Raw genomic sequence first — 14,277 nt, 5'->3', positions numbered from 1 at the left:
TTGCAGAAGCCATTCCAACTACTCTTTCATACCTGATGCGGAAGTATTCACGTGGAGGCCAAAAATCAAGATGTTAGTGAGGGAAATGCAATGTTAATATGTTCAGCATGTGTAGCAATTGGCTGAGAAAATTTCGTGATGTTCCAATCGATACACATTAATTCGTGTTATTTTGCATTGCTGATGAAGTGATGAATATATAGTCTTACATGTTGTTGATCCGGACCAACTTGGCCGCATTTATGTTGGTCCGCTTCTACTGAGCCCATTTTAATTGGGCCAACTCCTACTCCCAATACATCCAAGTTTGATAGTGAATTTATTTTTTATTTTTTTTTGTAATAAGTTTGATAGTGAGTTTACCAACAAAAAAAAGAAAATTTGAAAGTGAATTTGGCATCTTAAGATTCCTTATCTTTTGTTTCCAAAAAAAAAAAGATTCCGTATCTTTTACATTACGTCATTATGATTCTTTTTAATTGTTTTCAATTATTTAAACGTAATTTTGGCAATGACCTTGGAGTCCAGGGGCACCTCGTGGTATACTAGGTGGGAAGTTTGATCCCCTTTCGAGGAGCGAAATTAGAAGTGGAACTTTTTACGTGTAAAAGTGGTCTATTTGATCACAATCATTTATTTAAAAATTATACATTTTTTTTCTTTCTTATCTTATCATCAATGAGTGGTTGTGATCAACTAACATGATCACATGATCACTTTTTCACACGAGAGAATTCACTCTCAGCAAAATTTGTATTCTTCAAGAAAAATTTGGTGGGATTGAAGGGAGAGAAAGAGATAAAAGGTTGAGGAGAGAAAGGAGAGAGAAGGACAAAAAAAGATTGATCCAGGTGTCAATTTTTTAGTGGAAGAACTATGACGATACCTGATCATATTAAAATTTTCCCTTTCGAGCTATTCTCCCCTCGCAAGTCGCAATTGTATTTTTTATTTTTAAATAAATTTCCCCTTATTCAGACTTTTTTTTTATACACCCTTATTCAGACTTCTTTGTTTCTATTGGAAGATTATATTAGGACTTGTTCTAAACTTATTTTGAAGTTTTACTCTGAATTAGATTTTGTAAATTTATTTTTTAGTACTTTAAGAAAGTTTAATTTACCAAAAAAAAACAAGTTTAGAGCATTGTTTTAAAACTTGGCACGATAATCGACTCGGTCGAGGTATTTGGGCATTGGTTCAATCGGTTTAATTAAATTTATATTAAATTATATAATAAATATATTATAAGGTACATTTTGACCAATAATTGAGGGTAACCTAGTCGTAAGTGGTAACAATTTTTACTCTCAGACTGACTAGTGGTAAGTGGTAACACGACTAGTTTGATTCCCGTTGCCACTATCAAAAGTGAAATATTTAATTCAATTTTTAAAAAGTTTGTATAACGGAGAAAACAACTTGACCCACGAGTTACTGGGATTCGGTCGAGTCAACCGGTCGAAACTGGTTCAACTGCATGACTGATCAAATAGTCAGCTCGAACCAATACCCTCATCAGGTTATCGAACCCCGGGTCAACCCGATCGGTTCGATTCGAGTTTTAAAACACAGATTTAGAGTGATTTAAGCTTTAAAATATGAGATATGATATTGTTACTATCAAATAATATTACTACCAATGTTACACTATATCTTAACCGTTGATTTTCGTCAATTAACGGTTATTATTTTTACAAATCAAACTCATTAATTAATTATTAATTCACAATAAATGACAATCATTGATCGACAAAATCAACGATTACGATATGGTAGTAACATTATTTGATATTAAAAACATATTATCCCTTATCTTATTGTTAAAAGACAAAAGCTATTTAACTTTTAACTATTGAAGCCCATTTGTTCGGGCTTTTAGAAAAAAAAATAATTTTTATTTTTTTTTATTTTAGAAATATTTTTAATAAAAGTTAAAGTTATTTATATTTTTATAAAAGAAGAAGTATATTGTAATAATTAATTAGTGTTACTATCAATCAATTTCACCATTAGATCGATTATGTTGACCCAATCCACCGGTTATATTTATTTTCATTTTTGTTGATTTTTCATATTTAATACTTTATATTTATTTTCACTTTTGTATGATTATGATTTTACATATTTAATGCTTTTACATTAAATATGGTGAGTCATAACTATATAAAAATGAAAAAAAAATATAATCATTGGATCAACATAATCGATCTAACGGTAAAATTAATTGGTAGTAATATTAATTGATTGTTACAGTATCCTACCTAACATAATATTTAATTCATAAAAATTGATATCCGTGATATATATAATATATAATATTATTTTTCTAACGTAACAGTTAGAAAATATTTTTTTTTTCTGTTTTTATGCACAAAAAAGAGCTGATAGTTGTGGCAGGGTGACAGTGGTACGCATCAACTCCAATCATCGACGAAGTAGTTTCCGGCGGATCTTCTCCGAAGGGTGTGAGAAAATGAACGATTCCGATGTCTCCAAACAAATCCAGCAGATGGTGAGGTTTATACGCCAGGAAGCTGAGGAAAAAGCCAACGAGATCTCTGTCTCTGCCGAAGAAGTAACTTCCATTTTCTTCACTTTTTATCCTATCAATCTCTTTTGTTTGGATCGCCATCGATCTGATGCTCTCGAATGGAATGGTATTGTTTTCGTGCAGGAATTCAATATCGAGAAGCTGCAGTTGTTCGAAGCCGAGAAGAAGAAGATCAGGCAAGAATACGAGCGCAAACAGCGCCAAGTTGAAGTTCGGAAGAAGATGTAAACTTACTTTATACCTTTCTATATCGACATTCATTTATTGAAATGGTTGAGATTTAATTCTGGAGATTAATTCCCACTCTAAATCCCTATTTTATTTATTCAGACAATAATTCTGGCGATGTTCAATTAACTTTCAAACTATTGGCATCTGTGGCTAATTACTTGAATTTAAGGTTATTGCTAGAATATGATGAATGGAATTATATTTTTTTTATTTTTAAAAAATAATGAGTGAGATTGAGAGTTTAGTTTTCGAGGCTTAATTTATTTCATGCTGTGAAATACTGTCTATTGCGGTATCGTCCTTCTAGCTTGCAAAAACAGTGCTGGTTGAGATGGTTTAAGTTTCGTGGCACAATTGTTTGTTTCAGTGAGTACTCAATGCAGCTGAACGCTTCTCGGATTAAAGTTCTTCAAGCTCAGGATGACATGATTAATTCCATGAAAGAAGCTGCATCCAAGGAACTTCTGAATGTGCATCATCATCATCATGTGTACAGAAACCTTATTAAAGATCTCATTGTTCAGGTCAGTTTAAATTTGAATATTGTATATGGTTTGGTCTTTCAGTTTTGCTAAGTATCTTTATCAGATTATTGTTTACATATTTTGGTAGAGTCTTGTACATAGACAACCAGTGCTGCTGTTATTATTTGTTATGTCCTAATTTTGTATTATTTATGATGCTACCATTGTAGGCTTGTAGCTATATCTAATGTTTTTATTACAATTATCTGGTGTCACCAATGAATCAATGTCATTAATTGTTTCAAATCATTACTATTTCATGACATGGGATGTAACCTTGGTGTTTACAGTGGTGTGTTTAATGTCATGGGTTCAATCTCTGCCCCGTCCCCTTACCCTTCCCTCTTTCCTAGGTCTACAAGGCCTCCTTCAGTCCTTTGTAATTCTATATATATGTCCTTGCAAATTCTGATTTTGTTTTATTGACTACTTTCTATTATGTGGACTTGGAATATAATATACGGATTGTATGCTACAGAGTTTGCTAAGACTGCAAGAACCTTCTGTCTTATTGAGATGTCGGAAACATGACCTGCACGTGGTAGAGCATGTGCTGGATTCAGCTGCACAGGAGTATGCTGATAAAGCAAATGTGGATCCTCCGGAGATCCTTGTTGACAAAAAGGTCTATCTTCCACCTGCACCCAGCCATCATCATGCCCATGATCCCTACTGGTAATGTTCATGTTATAATTAAATGATTAAATCATAAGTTACTTTCTGACTCTGTTAATCAGGGCATTGCTTCTTGCCCATGCTGTACCATCTTTCTCTTGATTAGTTGTAATGTAGCATTATCTTCAGGTAAAAAAGAATCAAGAGTTTGAAATCTTAAGATTAACTTGCTTTTAGTGTTCGTAGTTGATTGAGGATGCTTCCTAAAATTGTATTATCTGTGTAGCTCCTTTTATATTTAGATATCAATTTCAGCAAACCTGATTATATTTGTTGATTTTCAGCTCTGGCGGGGTGGTGTTGGCTTCTCGAGATGGAAAGATTGTTTGTGAAAACACTCTTGATGCCAGACTGGATGTAGTGTTCCGTAAAAAGCTTCCAGAGGTAAACTTTTTGTGCATAACAATTATCTTGTTCTGTGACTTGTATCCTCTTTGTTATATATTTGCTGCTTGATTGTTTGTATTGTTGGCTTTCATATAATTTTCAACTAGAAAGGTATTTATTTTCAAGATGTTGGAACTTTGACACTGGAATAAAACACTTCTGGCGAATCATACACATTGTGATGGACAACTAGGACAATTAACCGGAATGAGTGTTATGAAAGGGTTGGGAGCCGGAGGGGACTTAAGGATTAAGGTTTTACTGTTGAACATGGGAAAGAGATAAAGTTCTTCAAACAAAACTCTGTGAACTAGCTGCTACTGCTCACTGTCAGATTCTGGCATTTATGATTCAATTTCCTTTCTCAAGATATGTATTTTCTTGGGTAGTGTTGTGCACTTCATTCCTCAATATTATACACTTTCTGTTTCTTTTCATTAAAGTTAAAACCTACTGCAAATGACTTTTGATTTGGTTTGAAAACTTATAAGATTTTTTCCCCTACTTTGTTTCTGTGCCTTTGTATTTGCTTCACTGGTCAAAATATCCTCTTAGCTAATTGTTCTTCATACTTTCTTTCTCCTTCCAAACGAAATATACCTTATTGCCATTAATCCAATATTTCCTAACTTTCGGTCTATTGTATATTGTTGACTTTGTAGGATTCAAATTTCCTTATTTTTTGGAGTGTCATGTGTCTTAATGCATATTGTGTAATTTCATTTATTGGTCTTAGTAGGTAATTTCGTCTCAGCATGAAATAACAACCAAATATGTAGATGAACTAGTTGCACCTGAACCTCAAATGGTTGGACTAAATGGGATTTGGGTATAGGTCATACGTTAAGTTCAAGTTGTACTAACCACTCATTGATTTTTTTATTTTTTTTTATTTTTTATTTTGGTTTTGGGAGAAGGGGGGAGGGGGGAGGGGTTAAAAAAGATGAACTGGTTAACCATGTCCAATAACTAAATTCTAATGAAGTTTCTTGCTCCTTATTGCAGATCCGAAAGCAGCTCTTTGGACAAGTTGCAGCTTAAAGATTTAAAGACTCTTGATTTTATTGTTTCATTTCCCCTGGAATATTTATTCCCTGAAATAAAATCTTGTCTTTGACCTGAATATCTATCCTTCCATTGCTTATGTAGTCTCAGATTCTTATTATTCTCCGCGAAATAACTCCATTTTTTTGTCAGTCCAGTTGTTCCCATGTCATGGGGACATGCGGCCTTCTAAATTTTTTTTACTGATGAAGTGTTTACACCTTGATGATAACTGTTTGCTCCAGCTCTTTGCAGCTCTGGCAATTAATAATATATTGAACATTGCTGTCAGCGTTGGGATGGGAATAATGGTGTGCTTAGTGCAGTAAAAGCTGAAAAAGTGGGTGGATAATAAGTGAAAATTGCGGTGGATGTAGTCTAGATACATCATCAATTTTCGTTCTTAGTTTTTTTCTTCTCCCCATTTTTACTTTGCTAAGCAGAATCGTACACTGCTACTGATGAAGTATTGAGATATACTTCTCATTTTACCAGTTCACGTTGCTTTATCATTTTATCGTCATTGTAGGCATTATGGTACTTTTTTTGGAAGTTCTCAGTTCTTGTTATTATTTTACAACATATTTTCTTGTTTTATCATCATTGATGCAGAGTGCAGTGGAAGTATGTTGTCTTCATCGTACATTGTTAGATATATTTTTGTCCAGGGCAGTACTAAGAACGCAAAATATTTTTGGTGTCTTGAAATAAACAAGGTGAAACAAACAGAAGGGAGTAAGAGTTGCTTGAATTTTATTATTTTCATTCACTGAAGTAGAACAAACAGAAGGTCTTGCTTTCTTTATGAGGAATATGATTGTATAATATTGAAATGCAAACATTGATTCTCATTTAAAATTTGAAACATTAGATGGAAAAGAAGGTTGGGAAAGGTGTTCTGGAGCTCATTTTTCCTAAGATCCATATGAAGTCTTAACAAATGATGCTCTGTTTCCATATAACAGAAAGAATGTTCATTTTTTTTTAGTACAAAGAAAAAATGTTCATTTAGTAAAGACAAAATACAAAAAGAGAGAAAATGATTTCCTCTAGTTTTAAGTTATATTTTATACAACCACGATTGATCTTTTCTATTCGTTTCATGCTATATTGCTATCAGATAATTAAACAATTTAAAAAAATTGCTTCAATGTAAGGTAGGAGAAACATGTTACATACGGCGCATTCACAAAACAAAATTCTCATATGTATTTTACTATTTTTTTAAACAAAATTTAAGATTAAGTTTTGATTCATTGTCAATATAAATTTTCTTACATCATCATTTAATTATATATTATTAATTTTAACTATTAAAACAAGGACTTATAAAGTCTAACTCTTTTGATGATGGGATAATGTCTTATTGAATAAGTATAAAAATTTATATTTAAATTTAAACTCTAAACTTTATGTGATGTATGTTAGTTTATAAAAACAAAGTATAAGCAAGCTAAGAGTGTCTCAAAATCAAGCGTAAATCTTAACCTACACGTTTCTTAGGTTATTTTGGAAGTAATTGATAAGACCCAAATAATAAAATAAAATTCAGTCATTATTATTCCCATTTCTCACACCCATTACAATCTTGCTCCAGGATCTAAAATTTAAATAGACATTTGAGTCGCAGTATAAAAATGAGGTTAAATGATTTGTTGGCAACTGAAACGCAGTCGTTTGATCGGGAGTGAGTCACAAATGATTAATGAACGCACGCATCTTTGGAGGCAACGACCTCCACGGCACCTCCTCGTTGGTGGTTAAGTCACTGTCCCTTCAGTCCCTCGACGAGTCCGCCACCAACCCCCATAAAACAAAATAACACAACCCACAGCACAGCACAGCACTTCTTAGTTCTTCCTCTCCTACTAAACTAAACGCTAAATACTATTTAACACTCCCCAATTCTATTAGGATAATAATAATAATAATACATTTATTTATAGACTCACTCACTCACTCACCCCTCTGTCTCAGATCACCTACCATTCATTCCCTTTCTTCCTCGCTCTAATCTAATCTCACTCTCATCCTTAGGAATATGGAGTCTGCAGCTTTATCGCGCATAGGCCTAGCGGGCCTTGCCGTCATGGGCCAAAACCTAGCCCTCAACATCGCCGAGAAAGGATTCCCAATCTCCGTCTACAACCGCACAACCTCCAAAGTAGATGAGACCGTAGATCGTGCTCGCAACGAGGGTTCCCTCCCTCTCTTCGGCCAATACAACCCACGCGATTTCGTTCTCTCCCTTCAACGGCCCAGATCAGTTATCATCCTCGTCAAAGCCGGCGCCCCCGTTGACCAGACCATCGCCGCCCTCTCCGACCACCTGGAGCCCGGCGACACCATCATCGACGGCGGCAACGAGTGGTACGAGAATACCGAGCGCCGAATCCAACATGTTTCCGAAAAGGGGATCCTGTATCTGGGTATGGGTGTCTCTGGGGGCGAAGATGGTGCTCGAAATGGACCCTCTTTGATGCCTGGTGGGTCCTACGAGGCCTATTCCAACATCCAAGACATCTTGATGAAGGTCGCTGCTCAAGTCGAGGATGGCCCTTGCGTCACTTACATTGGCGAGGGTGGTTCTGGAAACTTCGTCAAGATGGTTCATAACGGTATTGAATATGGGGACATGCAGCTTATTTCTGAGGCTTATGATGTTTTGAAGCACGTGGGTGGGTTGTCCAATTCTGAGCTTGCTGATATTTTTACTGAGTGGAACAGAGGGGAACTTGAGAGTTTCCTCATTGAGATTACTGCTGATATTTTCAAGGTGAAGGATGAGGGTGGTGATGGGTATTTGGTGGATAAGATTTTGGATAAGACCGGCATGAAGGGTACTGGGAAATGGACTGTGCAACAGGCGGCGGAGCTCTCGGTGGCTGCTCCTACCATTGCTGCTTCTTTGGATTGCAGGTACTTGAGCGGCTTGAAGGAGGAGAGAGAGAATGCTGCCACCGTGTTGAAGGAGGCAGGGCTGAGTGAGGAAATAGGGTTGAAAAGTGGGGTTGATAAGAAGCGGTTGATTGATGATGTGAGGCAGGCTTTGTATGCTTCCAAAATTTGTAGCTATGCTCAGGGGATGAATTTGTTGAGGGCCAAGAGTGATGAGAAGGGGTGGAATTTGAATTTGGGTGAGTTGGCAAGGATTTGGAAAGGTGGGTGTATCATAAGAGCGGTGTTCTTGGACAGGATCAAGAAGGCTTATCAGAGGAACCCTAACTTGGCAAGTTTGATAGTGGACCCTGAATTTGCGAGGGAAATGGTGCAGAGGCAGGGAGCGTGGAGAAGGGTTGTGGGGTTGGCTATATCATCTGGGATAAGCACTCCAGGGATGTGTGCTAGTCTTGCTTACTTTGATACATATAGGAGAGCAAGGCTTCCTGCTAACCTTGTTCAGGCTCAGAGGGACTTGTTTGGGGCTCATACATATGAAAGGGTTGATCGACCTGGCAATTTCCATACGGAGTGGACAAAACTTGCTCGCCAGACCGGTGCTGGAGTTGGTGCTCTCAATTGATGTCTTTAGCGTGGTTAGTTTTTTGGTTTGTTGGTCATGCAGCATTTGAGCTTAAATTGTATGTTTATTGGAGGATCCTTGCTTAGGCAGAGCAACTATTATTTACTTATTATAGCTGTTTTTTTTGCTTTTAATAAAAGAAAGGCATGTCATTTGACTTCCACAGGCTTTTACTTGTTTCAAGTTTGCTTCCTTAACAAGACTCCAGATTGTTGATGTTTTTATCACGTGAATATGTTTCCAATTAGATTTTTATAATTACCTGTCCGAACTACCGTTGCATTTTGTTTGAAAGAGTATAACATGAATTTCTTGACAAAATATAATGAGAACTGTGTTGAAAGTTTATCTATCAACAATGGTGGAAACATCCTTCCAGGCTTCAATAGGTTTTGGTTTCCTGAGCCTTACATTACAGGTGATCTTGGATTATGTCCCCAAGGATTTCCTCTTTTTCTTTCTTTGTAACTTCAATGTGTATCCAGTTTTGTCTTGCATACATCCGCGTGCTTGTGTGTTTGTAAGTTTTTGTGCTTCTTGTTGATGCCTTGATGGCCAAGTTTTTATGGTTGCTTTTTCTTTGGGCAACCTTCTGGAGTAAAGACTCATGACTGCTTTTGTGATATTGTTTTTTTAGCTGGATTTTATTGGAGTTTACGCTCCTTTTCCGGCTCAGATATCAAATTTAATGGCCTACACTTTACAGTTGTATGAGGCTAATTAACAAATGCCAATTGCTTCATGCGATTGAGGAAGGTGATTATGCGTTACTCGTGGCATTTCTTCTACCTGAGAGAACATTTTCTATGAGACTAGGCGAGTACCTAGTCCTAGAGAGTTAAGAGACTGATAATAAGGCGCAATCTTGAAATATCTACGAAACCATTCCTTCATTTATGGTCAAAATACACCTTGTCATCATTGCACAGAATGGACTAACCTTGTTACATATGCACTGATAAAAAAAACTATTAGTAATGTGATAAGTGTAATTGGACAAAGGATTATATGGGAAAACACAATGAACTACGGAAAGCCGCTCTCAAGAACCGGCTGAGTTCTTGTCACTTCTGCGGAGGGCATTTTATTATTGCCAACCCATCTACTTTCAAGAACCAGATCTTCGTTGGCATGTTTTTCCATGGCTCGAATCCTTTTGGTCTTGAGAAGTCTCAAGGATGAAAATCCCGCATACCCCACTGTAATCAACCCAAAAAATCCAAGCACAAAACCAATCACCCGCAGATACCATGGTCGCCTCTTCTTCTCCAATGGGAAAACAATCGAAAAATGACCCTGGTCTCTCGCGTAACACATACCGAGAGAACTCATCTCAGTAATTTGAAATGCTCCATTAGCATTGAAAGCTACACATCTCGCCCTTGAGTTGATACCATCCGTAAATGCAACGCTGGGGAATTGAATAGATATAGGGTGACCCATTGTGTTGAGAGTGAGGTTTCTGACACTTGTATCTGTTACATTGGAGGCATCAAAAACCATGAAGCCAACAACAGAAGAGATGAGTGTGTAACCTGGCAAATTGTAGTAATGAGAAGACCAGTTGCCCAAGTTTTGGTACACAATAGCCAATCTCCTGACGTGGGGAATGGAGATGGTTCTTGGTGGGATCCGGAAGTAGCTAAAGTTAGCACCTTTGTTCCACAGCCTTCGGCTTCTAAGACGTACTACTGAAACGTCCATACCAGACAGGTTCCGCGGAAGAAGAGCATCATATAGAGCACCAGTTTGAGGCCGGTGTTTGACAAGTGACCTGAAAGCAAAATCTTGAACCAAGGAATTCAATGATTCAGTGGCAGTGTTGTCCAAGCTTTGCACCACGGAGCAGCAACACAGGCTGAAAACCAACACCCACACGTTGGATCCCATTAACAGCAAAAAAGAACAATCTATACAGGTTTTTAAGGAAAGAAGAGTGTCAATGCGGCGTTCTGTTTTAGGTCTTGTTGGTTTCGTTTCGCTTCGTTGTATAGAACTGGTCATAGATGTTAATAAAATACAGCACCGAGTCCAATGATAGTAACTTTCCACAAAGAAGAAGCATGCTCAGGTTTGGGTCCCAACCACGGACTCCAGAGGGAAAAGAGACTCAAAAAGTCGCAATTGACTGACTTGGGGAGTTCTGATTCCATCTGATGGCTTGGTCTGTGTAGGAGAGAATCTTTGTCACTACAATGCGAGAAGCAACTTTAGCATGCGTTGATTGCTCATTTTCTCTCCTCAATGGGAGGCAAATTTCGCTAATGATATTATGAATTCCACTCAGCAATTACAAAATTCGGAAAGCATGATGTCCAAATTTGGCCCGGCCCATAAGGAAAGCCCGTCCAGCTAGGAAGAGACATTTTCAGGGGCTTGTTAAACTTCCAGGCCCAAACTTGGACGCCAAGCCCGGCAAAATTTCAAAAAAAAAAAATGACATTAAGGTACGAGATTTTAGATTTCGTCAGCATAAAAAAATAGAAATAAAGATTATTTTCGCCTTACAGTTCCTAACGGGTTGGTATACGTGATATGTTTTGTTGAATATTGGAAATTGAATACGTTGAATTATTAATAAGAGCGTAAATCCAGTTAAAGTTATTGAAGTTCAGTTTCCTGATTAGATGATTGGTGTTATAATGGCTTCTATAACTTCTAATCGTTCGAGGGTCTTGATAAATGAGGTGGCTTCGGATTGCATAGTTCCTCAGAGATGAATTCGTCAAGGGGATCCAATATCTCCTTATATTTTTGTGTTGTGTGTTGAGAAGCTTTCCCACTTGATCGCTGAAAAAGTGACTATGGGTTCGTGGAAGCCTATTAGAGTCTGCAGAAGAGGGCCGAGTGTATCCCACCTTTTATTTACAGATGATATCATTCTCTTTGCGGAAGCAGATATGGAGCAAGCTAAGGTGATTATGGATTGTATTAATCTCTTTTGTGAGATGTCGGGGCAAAGTGTTAGTGCAAATAAATCTTTGATTTATTTTTCCCCGAATACTGATACTCAAGTTGCTACAAGGATTGTCAACAGAATGGGCTTTAAGCGCACTTCTAGTATTGGCAGATATTTAGGCTCTATTGTTAAACAAAGGAGATATATTAAAGCAGACTATGGAGCTATCAAGGATAGGATACGTTCAAAACTGGATGGTTGGAAAAGCCATTGCCTTTCTTTTGCTGGTCGAGTTGCTTTGGTGAAATCGGTCATTGCTGCAATCCCTTCTTTCCATATGCAGAATGGTCTTTTACCAGTAACGTTTTGTGATGAAATTGAGCAGATACAAAGGGCTTTCATTTGGGGAGATCAGGATAGCAGAAGGCGGGCTCATTTAGTAGCTTGGGATCAAATGTATAAACCCAAAGATAGAGGTGGTTTGGGAATAATTAACCTTCGAATCCAAAATGAAGCTTATATTCATAAACTGGCGTGGAAGGTGTTAACTAAGAAAGATGATTTATGGGTTAAGATTTTAGTAGCCAAGTATGGTAGAGGTCAAGACTTAAGGAGAGGTATAAAGGCAAAATCATATGACTCTAAACTTTGGCGTGATCTTGCTAAATGTTGGAGTAATTTCCTTGCTGGTCTTAGATGGGAAATAGCAGATGGTTCTGAAGTAAAGTTTTGGACTGATAACTGGTTGGGATGGGAGGAAAATTTGCAGCAGTTGTCGAGCAATCAGGTGCCGTGGGAGGAGAGTCAGAAATCAATTGCAGATTACATGGTGGATGATGGTTTCCGTCTTGAAGTTGTTCATCAATTTCTGGAGTCAGATTTGGCTGATGCAGTAACAAATCATCTCAGGCTTATTCCAAGGAATGGGGAGGATAGATTAGTTTGGATCAATAATCATCACTCAACTTCTTTGGTTAAGGTCGCTTACGGTAATCTTATGAACTTCCCAGCAGATGTTCACACTAGCTTATGGAAAAAAGTTTGGTCGTGGAATGGACCAGAACGAGTGAAAGTGTTTATGTGGATGACTTTGCTTGCTAAACTTTCAGTGCGCAGCAGAACCAGTAAGTGGAGCGGAGGTTCAAATGTCTGTCCCAGTTGTCCAAATCATGAGGAAACTATTATTCATGTTCTTCGTGATTGTAGACATGCTAGGAAAATTTGGCAATCTTGGTTTACAGGTTCGATACCCAATTCCTTTATGAATTCGAATTTGCAGGATTGGTTGACTTTAAATATCGATAACGTGTGGTCCTCCAATAAAGTGAAGGACTGGAGGGATATTTTCTTTACTACTTGTTGGTTTTTGTGGAAGTGGAGAAATTTGGAGATCCATGAAGATCATTTCTGTCATGATGAGCAATCATAGACTTCAATTTGGATGTTTGTCCAACAGATTCTGCAAGCCCGAATTTATCAGCGCCGTGGTGATTCCAACGATAGCGTTTGGACAGCCCCCAAGCAAGGGTGGGTTAAGTTGAATTGTGATGGAGCTTTTTCTAGTGGCATGAAAAAAGCTAGTTGTGGTGGTATATTAAGAGATCACAATGGATCCTTTTTGGGAAGCTTCTATTGTAATTTAGGTTCCTGCAATCCTCTTGATGCAGAATTATGGGGATTACTGAAAGGTTTGGAACTGCTTTGGGGAACAGGATTAAAAAGAATAGAGCTAGAATGTGATTCTAGACAAGCCATCCAGATGTTAAAGGAGCAGCATGAAGATCCTAGGGACTCTCAAGTCACTAGCAGATTGAGATTATGGTTAAAAGCAGATTGAACTATTCATCTTGTTCATACCAAGAGAGAAAACAACAAATGTGCTCATTGGTTAGCTAAAGCTGGGCAGACTAATAATCTCCATTTCAAGATTTTTAAAGATCATCCTCCTCAGTTGATGGAACTTATAGTTGCTGATGCTAGAAATATGTCTAGCTTGTTAGTTTCTGATTTGTAATTTCTTTCTGTTTCTGGGGCTTAGCCCCTCTTTATTTACACAAAAAAAAAAAGAATTAAGATGATATAAGTGAGGTCACGAGAATTGGACTCGTGAATCTGTGGAGGTTCTAATATCATAATAAATAATTATTTTATTTAAAAACTCAAGCTGTTAAGTAAAGGTTAATCAATAATTTTTAATTATATTTCTAACATGATAATAATAATTACAAATATTGTTGTTGATTTAATGTTTTTCCTATAAATTAAAGATCAAATTGTTTTAAACAGGAGTGGATGTCAGTGAGGAGAAAAAAGATAAAAAGGTGCTCTATCATGCTGGGAAAACATCAAACTTTATTGTTGTTACTTGTTAGGGTTTATCATCTATCATTTAACATGACCACAAAAATTTTCCTACACACACAACATTTTGTGGGGCCTG

At 37.1% G+C, this 14,277-nt stretch overlaps 3 protein-coding genes across 4 annotated transcripts; 2 read left to right on the top strand and 1 right to left on the bottom strand.

Annotated features, from left to right (window-relative positions):
• The first annotated feature begins 2,355 nt into the window (after nucleotides 1-2,355).
• LOC133284794 (V-type proton ATPase subunit E-like) lies at nucleotides 2,356-5,567 on the top strand. Of its 2 annotated transcripts, XM_061481897.1 has the most exons (7): nucleotides 2,356-2,578; nucleotides 2,678-2,778; nucleotides 3,153-3,309; nucleotides 3,788-3,984; nucleotides 4,091-4,092; nucleotides 4,269-4,368; nucleotides 5,377-5,567. In XM_061481897.1, exons 1-6 carry the CDS (start codon nucleotides 2,477-2,479, stop codon nucleotides 4,343-4,345), a joined length of 636 nt encoding a protein of 211 aa, XP_061337881.1. In that variant the 5' UTR covers nucleotides 2,356-2,476; the 3' UTR covers nucleotides 4,346-4,368; nucleotides 5,377-5,567. The 2 variants fall into 2 exon arrangements, with proteins under 2 accessions (XP_061337881.1, XP_061337880.1); XM_061481896.1 differs by lacking the exon at nucleotides 4,091-4,092.
• Nucleotides 5,568-7,076: 1,509 nt separating this feature from the next.
• On the top strand, nucleotides 7,077-9,178 carry LOC133284763 (6-phosphogluconate dehydrogenase, decarboxylating 3, chloroplastic). Its single transcript, XM_061481828.1, has one exon. It carries the CDS (start codon nucleotides 7,457-7,459, stop codon nucleotides 8,936-8,938), a length of 1,482 nt encoding a protein of 493 aa, XP_061337812.1. The 5' UTR covers nucleotides 7,077-7,456; the 3' UTR covers nucleotides 8,939-9,178.
• Nucleotides 9,179-9,964: 786 nt separating this feature from the next.
• Nucleotides 9,965-10,828, bottom strand: LOC133284780 (uncharacterized). The gene has a single exon (XM_061481857.1). It carries the CDS (start codon nucleotides 10,826-10,828, stop codon nucleotides 9,965-9,967), a length of 864 nt encoding a protein of 287 aa, XP_061337841.1.
• Between the last annotated feature and the right edge of the window lie 3,449 nt (nucleotides 10,829-14,277).

The sequence above is a fragment of the Gastrolobium bilobum genome, unplaced genomic scaffold (genome assembly GCF_033153095.1).
Source record: "Gastrolobium bilobum isolate Gb01-03AN ecotype WA unplaced genomic scaffold, APGP_CSIRO_Gbil_v1 utg27505, whole genome shotgun sequence".
In the NCBI taxonomy this organism is placed as follows: domain Eukaryota; kingdom Viridiplantae; phylum Streptophyta; class Magnoliopsida; order Fabales; family Fabaceae; genus Gastrolobium; species Gastrolobium bilobum.
The sequence above is the reverse complement of the archived record's forward strand: the minus strand, read 5'-3'. Positions and strand labels throughout refer to the sequence as shown.